At 42.6% G+C, this 21,373-nt stretch overlaps 1 protein-coding gene across 1 annotated transcript; it reads left to right on the top strand.

Moving 5' to 3' along the window:
- The first annotated feature begins 1,384 nt into the window (after positions 1-1,384).
- On the top strand, positions 1,385-21,090 carry PCCB (propionyl-CoA carboxylase subunit beta). The gene is made up of 15 exons (XM_075570327.1): positions 1,385-1,614; positions 2,081-2,200; positions 3,192-3,260; positions 4,215-4,271; positions 5,710-5,823; positions 6,916-7,026; positions 8,252-8,360; positions 10,672-10,792; positions 13,162-13,243; positions 14,950-15,073; positions 16,625-16,732; positions 18,390-18,490; positions 18,889-18,987; positions 19,676-19,775; positions 20,650-21,090. Exons 1-15 carry the CDS (start codon positions 1,420-1,422, stop codon positions 20,769-20,771), a joined length of 1,632 nt encoding a protein of 543 aa, XP_075426442.1. The 5' UTR covers positions 1,385-1,419; the 3' UTR covers positions 20,772-21,090.
- Positions 21,091-21,373: the final 283 nt, after the last annotated feature.

Genomic DNA, 21,373 nt, shown 5'->3' with positions numbered 1-21,373 from the left:
AAACCCCGCGCCCGCCGTCGGCTGTGTCGCGCCCCCCCTGGGGGTCGCGCCCCACAGTTTGCGCACCGCTGCCTTAAGGCATTGATCGCACCCATGGACCACGCGCGACAGCAGGAGGGAGTGCGCGAGGAATCAGTTCAAACTGATTCCTCTGCGTGATGGCAGGTCACGTGAGCGGTTCACCCAATGAGGGGGAACCAGCTCCATGACATCACAGACACGCCCCTAGACACGTCCTCCATGGCACGCCTACATTGTCCACAAAATGCTCCCGCTTCACGCGGGTGACGTTACGCGTGCGCACCCCTCTGCGCGATCGAAGGCTGTATGGACGCAGCCTAAGGAAGGGCAGAAGAGTGTATAGCCTTAAAAGAGAGGAGGATAATTTTGTAAGTGATACAGGATTTCATTGGAAGCCAGGAGAGGGATTTCAGCAGGGGAGACGCTGACACAGCTTTAGGAAAGAGTAAAGTGATTCTAGCAGCAGCGTTTAGGATAGATTGAAGGGGAGACAGGTGAGTGGCAGGAAGGCCGGACCGTAGAAGGTAACACTTGTCGACACGGGAAAGAATGAGGGCCTGCGTTAGCGTTTTAGTAGTAGAGCAACAGAGGAAAGACTGACATTTATTATTATTATTTATAAGTACTGGGATTCACTACACAGGACTATTAGAAAAGCCAATACTTTCTTGATGGCCTTATGAGGTTCAGGGTATGTCACAATGTCTGAGACTCTGGTAACCTTATGTAATTTTAGACCCAGGGAGTCGGTAGCAACATTTTTTTTAGAATCAGTAATCCCATAATCTTCAGATGAATCTCACTGATAAAAATGAGTAATGTACCATTAAAATTACATTTTTAGTGCAATTATTAAATTAAAATGCAATTTTTGGTCCATAATGCCCCCTCCACACCCACATACTCTTTTTAAATACATAATTCAATGAAAATGCCAAATTCCCATAACTCACAGAGGCGAGAAAGGGGGTTTAAAGGACAATCCTTTTAGCTGATCCTAATTTTATGTTTACCCCCCTCCTATTCATACTCAATATTGTAATGTTTCTCTTTTGCAGAATCAATCATGCGAAAAACTATTTTTCTATAAAGATCCTATAAAACATTTGGTCACCATTGTCAGCTGGCAGTCATAATTTACTATTATTTAAATGAACACGTGTATAGTCAAATATGAAGCTAAAGCCTTGCATATTTGTTTATTGTGAGCTCTTACGAGCACCTGGGACCCTAGATTGGAAAATAAGAAGTTGGGTCATTTAAAAGTCAAGTATGGAAAAAAAGAACTACAACTCCCAACACGCTTTGCGGTGCGGAGTCCTCTCCGCTGCCGCTGATTGGCTGGCAGTCGCTTGGCGTCACTCCGCTGTCACGGGGTGTCAGTGCGTTGTGAGTGTCATGGCTGCTCGCGGGGTGTCCCGGTTCTGTTCCTCCGCTCTCAGGGTTGTTTCCCGGGGCGGGAGGCCGCTGGTTTCCGGGCCCAGCCGCCTGTATTCGGTCAGACACCTGACAGTGCCGGAGAGGATCGAGAAGAAGCGGAGCGAGGCGCTGCTGGGCGGAGGAGAGGAGAGGAGGGAGGCGCAGCACCGGCGGGTCTGTCATACCTGTGTGTCACATACTCACACTCACTCTCATACTCACACTCAGGGTCATGTTAATAAATATATATTAATATACACATACCTCCCCCCTCCTCTGCCTGGCCCCTGTAAGGGTTATTACATGTACAGGGAGAAGGAGCTGTGCTTAGTGAGTAAAGATAGTGATTGTAGGCAATGACACCGAGTTTGAATCAGTGTCAGCTCCTTGTGACCTTGGGCAAATTACTCAATCTCCCTGTGCCTCAGGCACCAAAATGGGACTGTGCCTGTAACAATCCTATGTGCTGCGTACCGCTCGCTATATTGTAATTGTGAAGAGCTTTGAGTCCCAGTGGGAGAACAGTGCCATATGAAATGGTTATTATATTTATTATTAATAATAATAATGTGGATGTATGCTGTCTGTCTTGGTTGTGATCACACTGAACAGTTTGAGGATGCTTTGTATATCATTTCAGGGGAAGCTGACAGCCCGAGAGAGAGTCCTTCTGCTCCTGGATCCTGGCAGCTTTGCAGAATATGACATGTTTGTGGAGCACAGATGTGCAGATTTCGGAATGCAAGAAGATCGAAACAAGGTGCGATGCTCCCCCTGCGCTCACCACCACTAACGTCTGTCTGAAGTCTACTCCTCTTTGTAGGAAGGGATTGGGCATTACCAGCCATTGAAAATACAAATGTGGGTCAAAAGTGACATCTCCTGGTTTGTTGTGACATGTTTAATTAGGTTTTTATAGCTGCATAAACCTTTCGCGTACAGCAAAACAGTAGGAAAAATGGGTCGCACAGTAGTAACACATAATAATAATGCCTAGAGAAAAGGTGTTCAAAATACGTAATCAGGGAACCTCGCAATGTTTGCTGTGGGGGATCCAGGATTTCTTAATGCCCCTTCTCCTCCAGTGCAGATTTAAAAAGCTGTGGTAATTATTTATCGACTTGGAAAAGTTACAGCCGCAGTCCGTCCGCTCTGATCACCATTTGTGTGTTTATTTATTTGAGATCTTTTCTTGCCCTTTCCAGCGCAGTTTTTATTGTTTACAATCATATGCTCTGTTCAGGACAAACGCATTTTGAAATATTATCCTGATATCTCTCTCTATATATATATATATAGATATCTCTCTCCCCCACCATAACCTTTTTAAATGTCTGGTTATACCCATGTTCCCGTTTTCACGTTGCATAGTCGGCAACCAACCTCGCACTGATGAGACCCAAATGGTCAAAACGGCTGTCTGTGAGTAGGGTTAATGGCTATGGACTTCTTAACCCAGGTTGTGCTGAAAACCTGTAATAAGGCTGGCATAAGCTCATAGGGGTCCATGTTAAAATGGATAAAAAGTAAAGCGGCTCGCTGTGCTCATTTGCATGTCATTACCCAGAATCCCTGAATGCTGTGGAAGCATTGTATGCTGAGCGATAATAGGGAAATACAGAGTTGCAGGCCTGTCTGAGACATGTGAATGTGCTCACAAGTGGTATTTCTATTAACTGTACATTTGAGGAAAGTGAAGTGGTGTGACTGCTAGAACAACCTTCACATTTACCCTTTGCTCCTTCCTGCAGTACCCCGGGGACAGTGTCGTTACAGGTCAAGGCCGCATTAACGGGAGACTGGTGTACGTTTTCAGCCAGGTAACCTGCCTTTCTATCTCTTCCTAATGGTAATTTTATGTAAAATGCATGTAGACATTAACACAACGCAGAATACATCTCTAAAGCAGCAGTCCAAGCGGCGTTTTTTTAACATTTTTGAATTAATTTTTTCCTTTTAATACAGGGGTGCGCAAAGTTTTCCCCCTGCGCCCTCCTGCCGGCTCTCTCCCCCTGCATGCACTCCCCCTCTTACCGTTACTGACGTCATATGACGCCGCATTGTCATGGTGACGCGTCGCCTGAGGCCGCCGGAGATAAGGTAAGGTACCTTAGAGGCCTTTCGCGCTCCCCCGGCATTTAATTTAAATGCCTTTGGGAAGAGCGCGTAGCCTCTGTAAGCGCCGCGCCCCACCCCAGAGAATCTTGCACCCCCAGTTAGCGCACCTCTGCTTTAATATATGCATCAATACAACCAACACAATAAGTAATTAGCTAAGTTGCCGATTGATCGGCGAAGATTTGGCTCGGGGATTCACTAAATAGCTGTCAGTGCAGCAGAAGAGGACCAAAGATGCAAAGTTCTGTGGGGAAGATCATGTGACCAGGCAGTCACTAGATACAATTGGCGTACTGCTAGAGAGCAGGGATCAAAAAGGGGTGTGCCAAAGCCTGTTTCTGAAGTGGACGGGGATGTGACTTTGTAAATGGTTGCTATAGAAACAAATAATGCTTGTTACATTATACTACATTAAAAATGTCATTCAGAATTGTTCAACAACAAAAAAAATGCTACAAGTATTTTCTCATAATACAGAACTGCGAACTACAGAACTACACATGTAGGATATTGCTTGGACTGCAGCTTTAAGAGCGCTCATTAGTACAGTGAATTTCTTACCGACTGAGCATTTATCAGGGAATATGCTAAAAGGTACCTCAGTGCAACTTGAAATTGAACCTGTTTTGGTGTTTTTTTGTTTTTTTTACTTACAGGACTTCACTGTGTTTGGGGGAAGTTTGTCAGGAGCTCATGCCCAGAAGATCTGTAAGGTAATGCATGGACACACATGTTGAATTCATAGGTAGAGACTCAAAGGGGGGAGGGGGGGAATAGGACTTAATCACGATATTTCCTTGTTTTAATAAAGTCGAGCTGTTTTAAAAAAAATCTATATTCTTTTATATTTTAAATGTAGGGTGTCTTCTCAGACATTAGTCAGTATTGTTTGTTGAAGTCAAACATGAAAGCCAACATTTGCCTATCTCAAGAATACCCCGTAATGGTAAATGTTCCCATTCATTTTGCTTTCTTGGGATAGGGTAACATGGCTGCCAGTAAGCTACTTGCTTGAAATATTCAAAGGTTTAGATGTGCTTTTAAATTCCACTGCTTTCTACAAACATCAGTATCTTATACACGCTTGTGTGTGTGTGTGTTAAAGACAAACAGGACGCCCAGTTTCTTGCCTCCTCGCAGGACACAAAAATAGCACCCCACAAATCCTCCCACAGCATCCCAAATATGCTGCCACGGCCGGGTTTAATTTAAGGACTTTAATCTAAGGCGTCCGCGGTCCCTCAGAAAAAAGTGCAAATTGAACAAAATCCCAATTTTGAAGAAATCGCAGTAAAAAGTGTCTGAAAATGGGGACCCTCTTTCCCAATGAACACAGGTTCAATTAGAGCTCACACAGCCCTTACATTTTCGTATTTAATATATGAGCACAGTTACAGTGAATGAGCAATAAAACAGAAGCTTAACAAATGAAGCTGAAGTTAGCAGGCCCTACAAATTGGAGTAGGTTTCCCTAAGGGGTCATGAGGAAATGGGAGACCCTCACACACTTTACCTACAGGATGAGTCTGTCTTCTGTGTGTCAAACGCACATTTTTATACCCAATTCCTATTTCATCTTGTGACCGGATCCAGGCCTCTTGGTAGGCCTGTAGGGGTGTAACTTGAGTCATTTATCACTTTCCCTTATCTAGGGACAGTCTTCTTCCGATGTTAATCAACGTTTAACGTTTTCTCTCAGTAATTACAAGATACATGATACCAGCACCATCATGTCCCAGATAACCTCCCACTCATACACACATTAAATGTAACAAGGCTCTTTTGTAACCTTTCAAATTACCGATTATGGCCATGTACATTCTTATAAGTGTCAGTGATGCAAGCTACTCACAACTCAAATGGGTTGGTGGTCACTGTATTTGAAGTGGGAGTACCCCATCAGGTCTCCTTGACCCATGGCAAGTTATTGTATCTCTCTGCCTCAGGCATTACCATTTAGATTGTAAGCTCTTTGGTGATAAAGAAGTGAACAACAGTACAGCATACATAGTAAATTAGTGCATGTCAGTGTGCAGCCCCCTCACCTCACGGGGTTGATGTCTCAGGCATCTGGCTGGAGGGAGAAGTGGCTGCATTGAAAGGTGTCTTCAGTCGCCGTTGACCTGTCACGTTGCGATTTGCTCCTTGTAGATCATGGACCAAGCGGTCTTGGTGGGAGCTCCGGTGATCGGAATTAATGACTCTGGAGGAGCTCGAATCCAGGAGGGTGTTGAATCGTTGGCCGGCTATGCTGACATCTTCCTGGTAAGGGACTTGCGTTTACCCCTTAACATCCCTGTCTCGTCCCATCAGGACATCACAAACACTGTCCCGTCTTTACACCTTTATCGAGAAGACTGCTGCAAGCTGTTGGGAAACAACGTTTGACTGTTACAGAACGTCGCTGTTTTTATTAAACGTTTTATTAAACGCTTGGAAGCATTTCATGATTTTGTATTTTACTCTTACCTGAACCGGTGGGTCCCATGGGACTCTGGTGGTCCTCCAATGCCTGGAGACCCCCCCCAGGTTCAAGAGCAGCAAGTCTGTTCACTATAGGTGTCCAGCTGGCAATACTGGGTGAGTAATATGGCTACCGGGGTCAGGATTTGGACCAGCAGCCAATAGAAAAGCCATGACATTACAGCTTTTTATTCGTGACCCTGGTGACCATATTTGTAGTGAACAAAAGAATTGCAAATATTTACTGGTGTTCCCAGACCATGGGGGGACCACCGATGATTTCCGTAAGACATTTTTTAATGTTTCTTTTGTATAAAACATTGCTTCTTTCATTTAACAACAACAAAAAAAACAAATTACAATAAACATTTTAATATAAAAAGGTAGAACAGGCGGTTGCCATGTTGCCACTTGGGTGATGTCACTTATGGTGACAGAGTTAAAACAGTGGCGACCACATGCTAAACACATGACACATCGCTAACTGGCTGTTGTGTTCTATATTTGAGATGTGAGCACAGCTGGCATCGTGTGATGGGGTCCTGCTATGAGCTGCTCTGTCACTGCTAATTTCCCATGTCCTGTCCATATACTCATCTCAACCCATCCTCTCAGCCAACATACCCATCATGCATCTTCTCATTGTCACTGCCAGAGGGGGCTGCAATGGACTTTTGTGATGTAACTTATGGTACAGCAAGTTCCAGGTGTCAGACATCACTGTGATGTCACAGAACATTCAGCTCTTTTCAGATGACCGGAAGATGCAATGTCTCTAAATGATCCAGCAGCAGAGATACTTTAGCTGTAGATTCCCAGGGTTAGAAGGATCGTAAACATTTCAAAGCCTTGAACCGCTCCCTTTTATTTCTTACCTGCCTTCTCTGGTTTCAGAGGAACGTGCTGAGCTCTGGCGTGGTCCCCCAAATCTCGTTGATTATGGGGCCGTGTGCGGGGGGAGCAGTCTACTCCCCAGCCCTGACGGACTTCACATTCATGGTTAAGGTAAGAGGAACTGCGTAGGTATCTGCAGCATTAACACCCCCTCGCCTCTTTAATTTCTCTACGTTTGGTAAGCCTCCAACAGCACTGAATGTTATATTCTGTGTGTGTGTGTATATCTGTGTGTGTGTATGTGTGTGTGTGACATACAGTACACACAGTTTGCTGGTACAAAGACTCCCGGTTAAAACGTAGCCTAATTTTAAGAGGGTTGATCTATTATGTTGTCACTGAAGCAAACGTGCAATATTCTACAGATTATTTTACTGAAATAGTCCTTCCAGAACTACAAAATAAAATATCAAAATCTACTGAAAGCACCGGGAGTCCCCTGAGCTGAACGCGCTATTTTTAATGTCTTATTTTATTTTGTCCCGTGTATGTACATAGATAGCGCTATACAAAGAAACACATATGTACATTTAGAATGGATTTTTTTTTTAGAAGAAACCTTTTATTTATTTTTTATATACGATGCCTCAGATATAGGGATTAGATTAGTTTTCCTAATAAGGATCCACTATTGTAACAGTATCATTTATAATTCCAATTCCCACTTTTCTGTGTTTTTCTCACAGCCATATAACTTAACTTGTTGTTTTTACCTTTACCGCTGGTTCACAACATACCCACCGCTGAACGTGGGACGTTGCAGTCCTCTCCCGGGAGCAACAATGGCTGTGTAAACCTTCCGTGTCACACGGGTCAGTAGGAAGCTTTCTATTGGCCTGTGTCAGGCGGGAGATTTAAATACCAAGAAGTACCAGTGCTAGTTTTACCTGTAAGTATCTGGGGAACCAGGGGGCCCCCGAAGCTAAAATAAAATAGTCCAGATTAGCTCCTGGGACCTCCTGCTTACCATCCCGGTAATAAGAGGGAGCAAGGCGAGGAACTGCTTGTGATAAGTCATCAAAATAAATAATGAAACAGGAAAAATATCAAAGAAAATAATTATAAATTCCGGAAAATGAAATCACTAAATGTTTATGCAGAGACCCTTTTTATGTTTTTCTTTTTTGCTATATTAAATTTGGAGTAGAATTGTGTCTGTTAAATGATTTGAATTTTTTCATTTGTACAGTTTTCACATCTTTCCCTTACACGGAGAGCAGTGTATATATTGTGTTATTGCTGTTATTATTGACACTGTGCATGCATTAGTTTAGTGAGTGTGCAAATTGCACCATGAAACGCGTGTCTGGCGTCACACTTTCTGCCTCCTTCACAGGACACGTCCTACCTGTTTATCACTGGCCCAGACGTAGTGAAGTCCGTCACCAATGAAGACGTAACCCAGGAGGATCTCGGAGGAGCAAAAACGCACACTGCATTGTCAGGTGCGTCTTTAAGAGGGGCCCTCGAAGAGGAAAGGGATGTCATTTTAAGGCTTTCCCTCTGTCTCTCTCATCCCCCCCCCCCCCAAAAAAAACCCCAATGACCTTGAAAGTGAGCTCAGTCTGACTTGTTCAAAAAGGCCCAAATTAGCAAAAATATGGTGCACAGCCAGAGAGTGGGTCAGGTGGAAAAATAAAAATGATTTTATTAGGTCTACATTAAAATAACGGAGGTTAAGCAACCCTCCTACGCGTTTCGTGCCTATAACGTATACAATGTATAAACAAGTAATGTAACAAATGTCTAGCTAAATTAAAACAGTTATGTACATACACAAGGCCGAAGAAAAAATATATTAAGGAAGATGGAGAAATATAGAGAAAATATATAGATATTAAAGACAAAAAATGATAAGCAATAGAGCTAAATAAATATATACATATTATATACGTATTGATAAATATATGGGTATATATTTATCTCTATTGCTTATAATTTTTTGTCTTTAATATCTGTATATTTTCTCTATTTCTCCATCTTTATTAATATATTTTTTCTTCCTCCTTATGTGTATGTATATGACTGTTTTAATATAGCTGGACATTTGTTTCATTATTTGTTTTATACATTTATGAGGATTAGAGTTTTGGGTATGAAATCGCAGATCAGCTTTGTTTTAAAAGGTATGTTTGTACTTCTATTGACTCCTTGATCAAGTGCGTTCGCACACGAAACGCATTGGAGGGTTGCTTATCCTCCGTTTTTAATGTAGACCTAATAAAATAATGTTTATTTTTCCACTTGACCCACTCTCTTTGGCTGTGCGCCATATTTTTGTTTTTTGTTCATCTTTACCACACTATTGGCAACACGCCTACTAATGAGACACAGGACAAAGACACAATTGTGAGTATATTTGCATTGTACTATGTTGTCTCATTATTATAAGAATATCCAGGGGCTGTCCCAATGGGTGGGTTCATGCCCACAGGCTCGTACCATCATGGTAACTTTGCCTCTTATGGACTTTATTTCTGAGACTCTTACTCATTCACTTCAATTATTTGTTGTATTATTAGTATCAATTCCTGTGTCTCTACTTATGCGGGACTTAATGATTTAACAGACAACACACATAACCCCAGCAAGCTCTTTTTTGGGAACCCCTGAGCCCCCACAAAATATGTATACGTGTCAAAAAGGAGAGCTATTGGACGTGGCAAATATATACAACAAGCGACAGAGAAGCCCAATGCTACAACCAATATGACAAAAATACACAGTAAAATACTTATATATTTTCTTGAAAAATTGTCATTTATTTTAACCCTTTGTCCAAAGCATTGTAAGCCTGTGAGCCACGACAAGGCAGACCCAGTTCACAGGTCCCTTTCATTTTACTGGATATAGATCCAAAGTTGGTCCTTCTTCCTCCTCATAGAGGTAAATTAGAATTTTTTAATCCTAATAGAGGTATATTAGATTTTTTAAAATCCTAATAGAGGTATATTAGTATTTTATCTGGTAGTGTTAGGACCTGTGAACTGGATCTGCCTTGTCGTGGCTCGCAAGCTTACAACGCTTTGGCCAAAGGGTTAAACTAAATGACCCTTTTCAAGAGAATATATATATAAGTATTTTACTGTGTATTTTTGTCATATTGGATGTAGCATTGGGCTTCTCTGGGACTTAATGATTTGCCTATATGCATTGATCCACCATTTTTGAGCGCCTATACCATTTCAAATCTTTTTATAAAAAGGCCCAAAACCTGCAGTAGAGTGTCCACATGGCAACTCCTGTTCTCACTCCACTTTACTACACTAGGAAGCACAGAGCAGATTCCCTAGTCTTATTCGGAGCTTCTATGATCAGGCTTCGTTTAAGTCCAGTGACGTCACAGAGTTAGAGGGTTAACTTTTTGAGTTCATTTTTTAGGACTGAAACATAATTAAAAATAATTGCGCATGGGAAAAATTAGAGGTGAAAGCACATCCTATTGTATTGTGAAGAAAACGAATAATAAAAAAGCACAGGAATTGTACCTTTTTAATAGTCACAATGCATGTTGACTCACAGCGCTACTGCCCGGAAAGGGAAGACTCCTTGCGGACACCATGATAGATCTTGTTGGACAATAACAAGGAGACAAAGTACAGTACATAATAAAATGAGACTGCAAGATTTGTATTCCCTTCTGTAAACATCCCCCAGCTGGTCTGATCTTGTCCGTTCCCCCTGTTGGCCAATACTACTGTAGGTCACCATAGAACAATTTTGCTTTTACGTCACCGTAGATGCGTTTCGTTGCAGGGGTGGCGCACCGCGCTTTCGATAACGACATCGACGCTTTGTTAAACCTGCGGGAATTCTTCAATTACCTCCCACTGAGCAACAAGGACGCAGCGCCTGTCAGAGAATGCCACGATCCCAGGTGGGTTTTTACACGCTACGTTGGATTGCCCCTTTTGATGCTTCTTACCTTCGCTTCTTGGGGCAGGGGTGGTCAACCTGTGGCCCAAGGGCTGAATGCGTCCCTTCAGTGCTTCATGTGTGACCCCTGAAGGGGGAAAAAAAACCGGAGGCTCTCATAGCAGACCATAGACATGGAAGAGAAGAAGCCAGAGCACCCCGTAGCCAGCTCCTCTCCTGAGCTCCTACGGACCAGTGACCCCCTAATGGGCTCCCAAGCACCACAGGGTACAGTGAATATACACCCTGTGTGCTGAGAGCTGCACGTGGTGCTGGCTATGGAGGCTGTCCCTACCTTGCTCTCCAATCACCTTACTGTCCCCCTGTCGTCGTCCCCCAACTGCCCTTATACCCCCCATATCACACCCTCTCCCCATGTCTCACATTCTCCACCCCATCATGTTTCACTATCGTCCCCCCCCCCCCCACCCCCTTGTGTCTAAATCTCTTCCCATGTGTTACCCCTTTCCCCACCTCCCACTTGTACTCTGTCAGGTTATAACCTCTGTCACTGTATAATGCTGCTGGCTACATACGGTCAGTGTACGGTATAGCATGGTCACGTTCTACTCTGCACTATGCACTGGCAGAGTATAACCTCTACACTGACGCTATATACACTGACGCTATATACACTGACGCTATATACACTGACGCTATATACACTGACGCTATATACACTGACGCTATATACACTGACATGGTCCGGTTATGCTCTGTCAGTGTTTACAAGTATTCATTTTAATTTTTTTTCTTATTGTGGCCCTTTGACAATGAGGCATGTAAATTCTGGCTCCCAGTCAGGTTGACCACCCCTGTCTTGGGGGAGGGGGGGGGGGGTTCCCGCAGATTTCAAGTACCTTGCTCCTGTTTCCAGGAATCTCCCCTTCCAATTTGCAAATATTCCACAACCGTGGAGAAACAATGTATTTGCGTGAGTACAAAATTGGACCAGTAGAGTAAACCGTGCAGGTCTGTCCCCTCATTGCCACCTTGTGGCCACCTATATGTAGTGCTGAGAAAATACACAGGGCAGTACCACTGGTGAATGTAACTTAAAACAAGTAGACGTACTGGGGTTCTTAAAAAGATTCTTAAACTTGGAGACAAATCTTCTCCATTTAAATTAAATTAATAAAAAAAAAAGCAAAACACATATTTAGCATTATTTATTTTAATGTAAGATTCTTATAAGATTTCCCAAAGTGAAAAGGTCAAAAATAAAAAAACAGAAACGCTTAATAAATGGTGGGAAAATTATACAAAGTAGTACTAAAAAGTTATAAGTTACGTTATATGTGGCTGTGACTTAACCTTTATTGAAACACAGATGTGGGGATTGGAATTATAAATGACCCACTGTCACCATAGTGGATCTTTATTGGGAAAATTAATAGCTCTAATTATTCCAATTTCCGAGACCTCGTAGATGATTAAAAAAAAAAACCACATAGGTTTCCTCTTAAAAATCCATTAGACCGGAAGCACAAGGCTTGAGTAGATGGGAGGGAGTAGGGTCAAGAGGGCAAGTGGTAGAGGAGAAGAGTAAGAGAGACACTTCCTCCTCTGTGACAGGGACACGATCCAAGGAAGGATGCAAAGTGAATGCCTATGAATGTTAAGACAACCCCCCACCCCCCAATCATTGTTATCATTAATGTGTTTCAGAAATATATGGAAATGCTACCCTGCATGTTTTTTTTTGTTTGTTTTCTTCACTCTATTTTTTTTACACCCGAATAATTATTTATAATGGACTTCTATTTCTCTCTTTGCCCTCTTTAACTTGTAAGAAGGACCAAAGTGGACTAACTGCAGTGGGGTGTTTAATAGTTATATATAAGTCACTGACACCATTTAAAAATAAAACCAGACAAGTCTTAGGGCATTTAAATAAACATTTTATGTTTAACATCTCCATCGAATGCCCTGGCGGGTTTTCATGATCCTTATCTCCTCCTTCGTGAAAGGTTGTGTGTATAAACAGTATACAGGTAAATTATCAGTCGATCAATTTGTTTAAACAAGGAATGTTGCCATCACCAGCCAAAGGGATAAAGGAGCAGAACAACAAGTATCAGGTAGGGTTAGTATTGCAGGAAGAAAATAGAAACCCTCCCTTTTTTCCCCCCACAGGGAACAAATAAGTGAGAATTTCCCTGACACGGATATAGAATTGGTGATGAGATTTAGCCAAGACGGACAATTAAATCGATAAATTACTTGACCTTTTTGCTGCCAGTAACGGAGTTAAAATAAGCTTGTACTGGCTGCCCGTTTAGGAAAAATAAGCTGTACCCGATTTTAATTCACTGGTATTTTCTCTCGCAGCGAGCGCCTGGTTCCTGGATTAGATACCGTGGTTCCCATGGAGACTACTAAAGCCTATGACATGCTGGATATCGTTCAGTCGGTAATACCCCCCACACTGTAACCACTTCTCCTTCACTCTGTGCTGAATGAGTCGCTGTAAGAGAGAGCTCTGCCCCTCTGGCCTTCGACAGTTCACACTTTGGCTACACCTCAATTAGTAAAAAGTATCATTTGGATGTTTCTATGCACAGGGCAGATGCAGTCAGACTTGGTGTTCTCGGTGCCACGGACCAACATGCTGAAATACGCTGCACCAAAAACAGTAACATTTGCGGCCCTGGAGGATTAACACTGCGGGGGTCCCCGCTTCGGAATAGGACCCCACAGCGTTAAGCCTTCACTTTGTGGGCCATCAGGAGAGGAAAGACACTAATTTTGTGGAGGAGCTGTGCAGCCGTCCCCGTGTGCTGTCACCAGCAGCGCTGAAGGTAAGAAGCAGTCTTGCCTCATGATGTAGTGACCTGTATTCAGGCATCTACATCATCTAGGGGGTTGAGACAGCCCGGAAGCAGCTGCTTACTTTCAGCGCTGCTGGGGCCGCACACGGAGACAAGGACGGCTGGGCAGCGCCTCACAAGGTTAGTATCGGCTTCTCTTCTCGCCTGATGTTCCATGAAGTGAAGGATTGACGCTGCAGGGTCTCATTCAGAAGCAGGGACCCTCGCAGCATGAATCCCGTCGGCCACTTACGGTTTTCGGACTACAATCAGCGTGACCGCCGTGCGGTAATAGGCGTGTGTGCTTAGTATATCTCGAAAGGCCTAAATATCAATGCTCAAGTTTATTGATCCCAAGTAATGGATGTGCCACCATGTTCACTGTTCCTCATATCTCTGCTGTCACCTCATCTGTAATTTATGACTCTGCCTGAGACAGGGACAGTTTGGTGACAGCTGGAGGACTTGTTTAAAAGGGTGTGATTTTAATATAAAGGTCTCATTTCACGCTGATTTCTGTAGCAGTGATATATCCCCAGGGCTAGAGGTATCTCTGCTGCGGGATCATTTAGTAACATTATATCTTCCTGTCATCTTGGGAGAGCTGAACATTCTGTGATATCACACTGATGTCTGACACGTGGAACTTCCTGTACTATAAATCACATAATCGCATCCCCAGGGGTAACATTAAGACTTCAGAATACCAACAAATATATTTCGGCGCCACTGATATTGTCCAGGTGTGTTACTGATAAAGATAAATAATGGTCAAACTATAAATGTTCAATCATGAAGATCCGGAAATTCTTCAGATGAACCTCAATGATGTTCTCAGGACATGTGGGGATAGAAGCAAAAACAAAGAGAACGCATAGTGTAAAATGCTAGCAGTTGAAAATTAATTAACAAAACATAACTCACAAGACAATTACTGACAAGACTGATAAAGTAACTATTTGTTGGTATTCTGTTATTCTGATCTGCATCGATCTGTTATTTTTTCAGGCAGCCTCACCTATATATGTATATAGATATAATTACTTTTTATATATTGTAATAATCTTTTAATGTGTAGGATACACTTGCACGTTCACATAAAATATTAAATAGAAATTGGGCATTAGAGCTTCACACACTTTTTTAACTTCAATACACTTTTTAAAGGAAAAAACATACAATTTGTGAGGTGTAGCCCTGTTCTCCTATATTAATTGGGGTATTAGTTGAGAGATTTAGGTTTCTGTGTGATCTGCGGGTCAGCAGACCCTGTTTTCCACGCGCGATTACCCGTGTCTATATCACGCAGATAGTTGATGAGCAGGAGTTCTTCGAGATCATGCCCAACTATGCCAGGAACATCGTGGTGGGCTTTGCCAGGATGAATGGGAGGACGGTTGGTATCGTGGGTAACCAGCCCAAGGTGGCCTCAGGTATTGTACCAGCTATGATTGCTCCTGTTAATGGGACGTGCATAGTAGTGGGATATGTATAGGTTGTGTCTCTTTGGCAATGAATGCATGTTTCCTATACATAAGTGCTGTGCAGAAGCTTGTGGCCTTTATATCTACTTTTCTCATTCCTAGCAGACTTTCATGTCTCACAGCTCTCATCAAGAAATTAGCTTCCTATAAGTGGAGTCCCTCCTAAGACCAATGACATGTCTCACAGCTCTCATAGGAAGCTAATTTCTTGATAAGTGGAGTCCCTCCTAGGACCAATGACATGTTGAAATCCTTGTCACCAGAGTGCCATGCCCCTTCTGAGAAGTTGCGCTCATGTAATCGCTATGTCACTGCAGTGATGTGACCGGAAAAGGAGGGTTTTCCTCGTCTGTTCAGACCGTGTTGGGTTCTGCAAAAACTAACGCTGTATGGTGTAAGGGCCCCGGGCGCACGGCTCTTGCTACGCATTACGTACGCTATTAGTGCACTTATGGCGTTAAGGACACCTCTTCTACTGAAGTCGGATACCAATACGCTTCTAAGTTGGCTTGTAAACATGATGAGCTGAGACTTATGGAGAGGTTTGATCTCCTGGCTGCTCCCTCCTGTGTGATATCACTGTGTGCTGGACATGAGTTTCTACAAACAAAGCCCACCGTTGCCCATTAAACACCTGGTTCATTAGGATCCCCCTCCCCCCTCCTCATTCAGAGGAATGAAAAGACAATTCTTATTTATGCAATTGTCTTCCTTTAAAAGTATTTTTTTTAAAGTAATCGGACTTAAGGCAAAATTTTACTGTTTAAACAAAATAGTTTTTAACATGGCACAGCCTGTCCGGCAGAGCCCTTACCCCAGAAACGGGAGAGTCCTCTTCCATTTCCCTTCACTGCAGATTGTGTCCTGTGCTCCATGGGAACCCAGAGTGTGATCTAACTAGAAAAATAAACCCGTGGACTTGACGAGCCATCACTTCCCTGCAGTGCCAGACCCCATAACATAGTGACTGTCTTGGAGCGCTAAAAGGGTTTAGTGATTGAAAACAATGTTTTTAATCCATCCAAACATCCCCAAATACCCTAACACAATCTGTTTCACACTATTTCGCAGACACAGAAGACCTTTCAGTGCAACCATTACAATCCACCCTATTATTAATGTATCTGTGCTTGTGGAAACGGCGTGGCCTTATTGTAAGGGCTCTGAATGCAGAAAAACCCTGTTCCCATCGCAGTCTCTACTCTTGTGAGTGGGGCAAGTCTTATGTCCCTGTGCATCTGACACCCAAACTAGATCGCAAGCTTCTCAGAACAGACACAGAACAGATAGTGCAGCATTCTGTAATAAAAGTACATACGCTACACACCTTTTTGCCATGAAGGGCTTTCTGAGGTTCACATTATGCATATATCTTGTCCTCAATGTAAATATACCTACAAATACTGGGTGAATTGTGCCCATCTGTTTGCAGCTTCCCACAGAACCCTTAGTTGCTTCAGATGCGATCGTGATGTCTCAAGTTAAATTCTTCTCTTCCAGGCTGTTTAGACATTAATTCTTCTGTGAAAGCAGCCCGGTTCGTTCGATTCTGCGATGCCTTCAACATACCTATTCTCACTTTTGTTGACGTGCCAGGCTTTTTACCAGGTAATAACTCCATTGCATTGTTTGAGAAGGTAAGGTGTTGTGCTTTTGACTAGTCTATCTGTGCCCGGAAGTGCCAGCCACACATTCCAATGTAAATCCTTTTAGTAGACATTATTTCATGGAAAAAAGCTCCATCCTTTATCATGAACTTATTTAGACATTCTCTCTAGCTTGCTGCACAATTTATGCAGCAACTATTTCACAAACTCTTATGAGACATATATATATATATATATATATATATCTATATAACTTTATTTCATATAGCAATTTTCTCCCGATGGGACTCAAAGTGCTTCACCGTTTCAGTATAGTGTGCGGTAAGCAGTGTTGTACACAGGATTTTTACAGACCATTCCCTGGCCCGCAGAACTTACAATCTGTTTGGCGTGCAGTTTGTGACAAGGGCAAATTAATTGCTTTATAACCAATATAGAAGGACCAAATAATAAGAGGTCCTAATTAATATACACACGTGAATATACATTCAATAAAACCTCTGGTGGAACTGCAGCTCTTAATTAATGTTGTTTGCAAACAACACAAAGAAATGCAGCAAGAAAACAAAGCACAAGATCACCAGAGCATGTGTACTGGATACACACAAATACAAACAAACACAACCAGTGTTAAAAAAAAAGTGAAAACATTTTAAATTTAAATATATATATATATAATGAGGAAGAGCCACTCACATGTTAAGGGAGCATAGTAGATCAATGGAGAGTAAACTCCAACTGATGACAGTCCTTGATCCAATGGCTTGGTGCAAGCAATGAATATATGGGGGGAAAAAAAGGCAAAAAATAGTGCAATTTAATACAGAAACAGGGGGAAGAGGAATGCATTTACAACAAGACAGTAGGTCGGACACAGCTAGAACTGTGTAGAGTTGCAGGAGAACGCTGGATCCTCTTGCTGTCCTCTGTCAACCCAGCTGTTTGTTGCGGACCCACGTAGTCTGGTGACATCACAGATGTGGGTGGCGATTCGCGCGCCGAAAGTCAGTTCACCAAAAGGCGCGGATAACAGGAGAAATTAGCTGCTCAGGTACTGCTCACTCAAAGCCAATCTTATTGGTGAACGAAACACCCTACGCGTTTCTTCTCTTGGAAGAACTTCATCGGGTATGGTTTGAGTGCAGCTGAGTTTCTGTGTTATCCGCTTGGCGAACTGACTTTATCCACGCCTACATTTGAGTTGGTCTTCCCCGTTATATATTCTTTCACTTCACATTTTTTTCACTTTTGAACAGTTTTTTTTTGTTTGTATTTTTGTGCCCATTACACAGGCTCCAGTAGTGTTGCGCTATGTTTTCTTGCAGCAAATCTGTGTTTGGCGCCTGAGACACACGGAGATAAAAGGATGTACAGTAACTTGCCCGAGGTCACAAGAATAGTGACCAGGTTCCCCTGCTTCAGACGTAGTGTTTGTTTTCAGAGTCCGTGTCTTTACTCACTGAGCCGTTTCACAGCAAGTTATAGTGAACTTGGAGAGAATGATAATGAGTTGTAGGTTTTTATGCAGGAAAACAATATAGGGGATGATACGATTTGCAATGGAGAGGTGGGGAGCAAGGCATAGATAGCTGCTTGATGGGTTAACACTGCTCAGAATATCCAATTTCCAAATATATATTCCTTTTCCCTGCTTCTAGGAACTGCCCAGGAATACGGAGGCATCATAAGACATGGAGCAAAGCTTCTGTTTGCTTTTGCTGAGGCCACTGTCCCAAAGATTACAGTTATAACCAGAAAGGTAAGAATAGAGAAAGAAACAGAAGCAAATTATTAACGGTTTTCAGATGGTTGTAAAATCAGAGCAAATTGCAATCTCCCGCAGCCTATATAATGTCTGTATAACGAGCTATTTGTGTTTTGTTTATTAGTAGGATAATGTAAGACTGAGCCAGTCAGTGAGCTGGTTTTTGTCACTTTTTAAGAAGCTGTACAGCAGTTAACTCCTCATTTAGAAATCGTTCCAATGGGTGAGAAGCCCCCATCTAGTGACCAAGCCTTCAATCTCTACACTGACCTGTTCAAAATGCCGCTTAGACACCAATGGTCTTTTGTTCGATTTTGCTATGCTTCCTCATTTGTCTAAAGGCCACCGTACAGTTGTAGCTTGCTTCTAACCCCTCACCTTCTTTTCCACAGGCCTATGGAGGTGCCTACGATGTCATGAGCTCGAAGCACTTGAGAGGAGACTTTAATTACGCGTGGCCAACAGCAGAAGTTGCTGTAATGGGAGCCAAGGTAAAGTTATGATCACAAGAGGCTTCTTACAGCATGAAAGACAGATCAATATTTTTCCATTAAAGACACCTTGACGACACTACAGTCGTCTGTATGTGTGCGCGTCATGCTATACATAACCTCTAGGCTATATTTGTACTCCATGGGGTATGTAAACCTGGCAACATATGCAGAGTTCTGCTTCTGACAAAAAAAAAGTAAATGCATCACAAAACAGACCCCCAAATCAGTTGGAGGTAGTAAGTGTTGCAAAATAAAACAATAAAGGCTGTAACTATTTGCTTCAATGGATTTAACACTTTTTTTTTACTTTTGAGAATGGTTTGATTTCTCGAATCAAATCCGTTTGTCATACTGCGATCCGATAGATACCACTGCTGAGGATTAAAGCGGTGGTGGGAGCATATACCACACCTCACTGACGGTTAACAGCTTAGTAAAGTAGTGTCATGTAAAATGTGTATAGGTGCAAACATCCATGCAAGCATTCATCATAGATAAAATATATATAAAAATAATATTAGTTCTAATTTTGATGGTGTAAGCACTGCCATAAATTGTAGGTTAAATGTGTAATGTCTCATATTAATTATTAAAGGATGGCAGTATACATTAATTTCTATGCCTTGATAATTGTTATATTAAAGAAAAGTGTATGTGATGTTTACGTTGTGTTGTTTGTTGCTAGGGTGCTGTTCAGATCATTTTCAGAGGCAAGCAGAACCAGGCAGAAGCGGAGGCAGAGTACGTGGAGAAGTTTGCCAACCCTTTCCCGGCGGCAGTGAGAGGTGAGGTCCCTGTGCATTTCGCTTTCATTATGTTTTCCTAGCAGATGTTTGAAAATGGGATGTAGGCACAGAAATGCCTTGTGATCAATTTGTGCCATGTTGCAAAGTTTCACCTAGTTGAAATAAAAGATCATGTGTACAAATTCACCTTTTGGGTTCAGAAAATGGAAGGCGCCTCATGTTTTCATACATGAGGATATTGTGTTACCAGATATACAAGTTAAAATGGCCAAAGTACATTTTAGAATCACTTGTGATTACCACATTACACCAGAACTTCTATAATTGGCTTAGGCTGCATCCATAGAGGGGGGAGCCGCGGTCCTCCACGCTGAGGCTAGTCTGCGCAATCGGGAGCGATTGCATGAACTAGCAGACAAGCCAGCGGGCGCGATCGGGAGGCGGGCCACTGACATCACTGGGCCAATAGCCAGCCAATCGTCGACGTCACGGGTTCTGCTGTCGGATGAAAATCCCTGCGTCTCAGCACGCCTGCGGACGCTCGCGGGAGCCCCCTCTCAAGACATCCTCATTGAGGATGACGGGGCTCATCGCGGAGCGTCCGCACGGCTCAGCGCTGACTGTCCTTCTATGGACGCAGCCGTTTACATTTAAAATGTAGTGTACGTTGTTTTTAGCAACACACCAATAGAAAGATTACCAGCGTGGCGGCAATGCATTGTAGAGAATGCATTGTTACATTAGAAAACATTTACTGGTATGTGTTCAGACCAGGTGTGTAATATTAAACAAACTGGTGGTGAAAGAATTTGTTTAAGTTTTAACTGTCTTGGTACTGAACTGTGAATTTGTCATGAACGTATTTTGAGAAATCTGTGGTTTATGGGAGAATTTTTATCTCGTGACTTTGCAGGGTTTGTTGACGACATCATTCAGCCTTCCACCACCCGCATGCGCATCTGTCGTGACCTAGAGATACTTGCAAGCAAAAAGCAGGTGAATCCTTGGAAGAAACATGCAAATATTCCTCTGTGAGGCAGGGAGCTTGAACCCTATACATTCCTGTACTTCATTTATTGGCTGAAAACTTAAATGGTCAGAGCCCATAAAGGAGTAAGATTTGCGTGAAACTGGAAGAACACAAGCAACATTAACAGGAAGATAAGGGGCAGTGATTTATATACATTGTGTAAGTATGAATAACTCAGGCAGGGACGGTCTAGAACATCATAACTGATGGTTGTAATAGATATTTCCCATCGTTAATAATTCTAAATAAAAAAGATTGGGTTGTGATTAAGATTATATTTGTATTCTGATAAATATTTGTTAATAAACAAAATCAAACCCTTAACTTTTGTGGAGAATTTTTGAAGTGAAACTTCTTTGCTGGCGCCTACAGAGTTTTGATGGGGAAAATCTCGTGTTGTCAGGAAAATCCATGACAGAAGTGACGTCATGCTAATGATGGTGGCTCACAATGAGATTGTATGCAGCGCATGCGCAAAAGCCCATATTCTTCATCCTCTCCGCATGCACCGTAACTGCGCGACCCCTCGGCCACCACTGCATGCGCATGGTTCCAGAACTCTGCAGAAACTTCCATGATCAGTACCCCTTCCTATGCCTGGCCCACA

This window comes from Ascaphus truei, chromosome 14, assembly GCF_040206685.1.
Source record: "Ascaphus truei isolate aAscTru1 chromosome 14, aAscTru1.hap1, whole genome shotgun sequence".
Lineage (NCBI taxonomy): Eukaryota > Metazoa > Chordata > Amphibia > Anura > Ascaphidae > Ascaphus > Ascaphus truei.
This window is presented reverse-complemented; position numbering and strand designations above follow the sequence as displayed.

Coding starts and splice junctions, on each gene's coding strand:
- PCCB (XM_075570327.1), top strand. CDS start 1,420: ATGGCTGCTCGCGGGGTGTCCCGGTTCTGTTCCTCCGCTCTCAGGGTT. Junction 1,615..2,080: donor GGGAGGCGCAGCACCGGCGG/GTCTGTCATACC, acceptor ATATCATTTCAG/GGGAAGCTGACAGCCCGAGA. Junction 5,824..6,915: donor GCTATGCTGACATCTTCCTG/GTAAGGGACTTG, acceptor CTCTGGTTTCAG/AGGAACGTGCTGAGCTCTGG.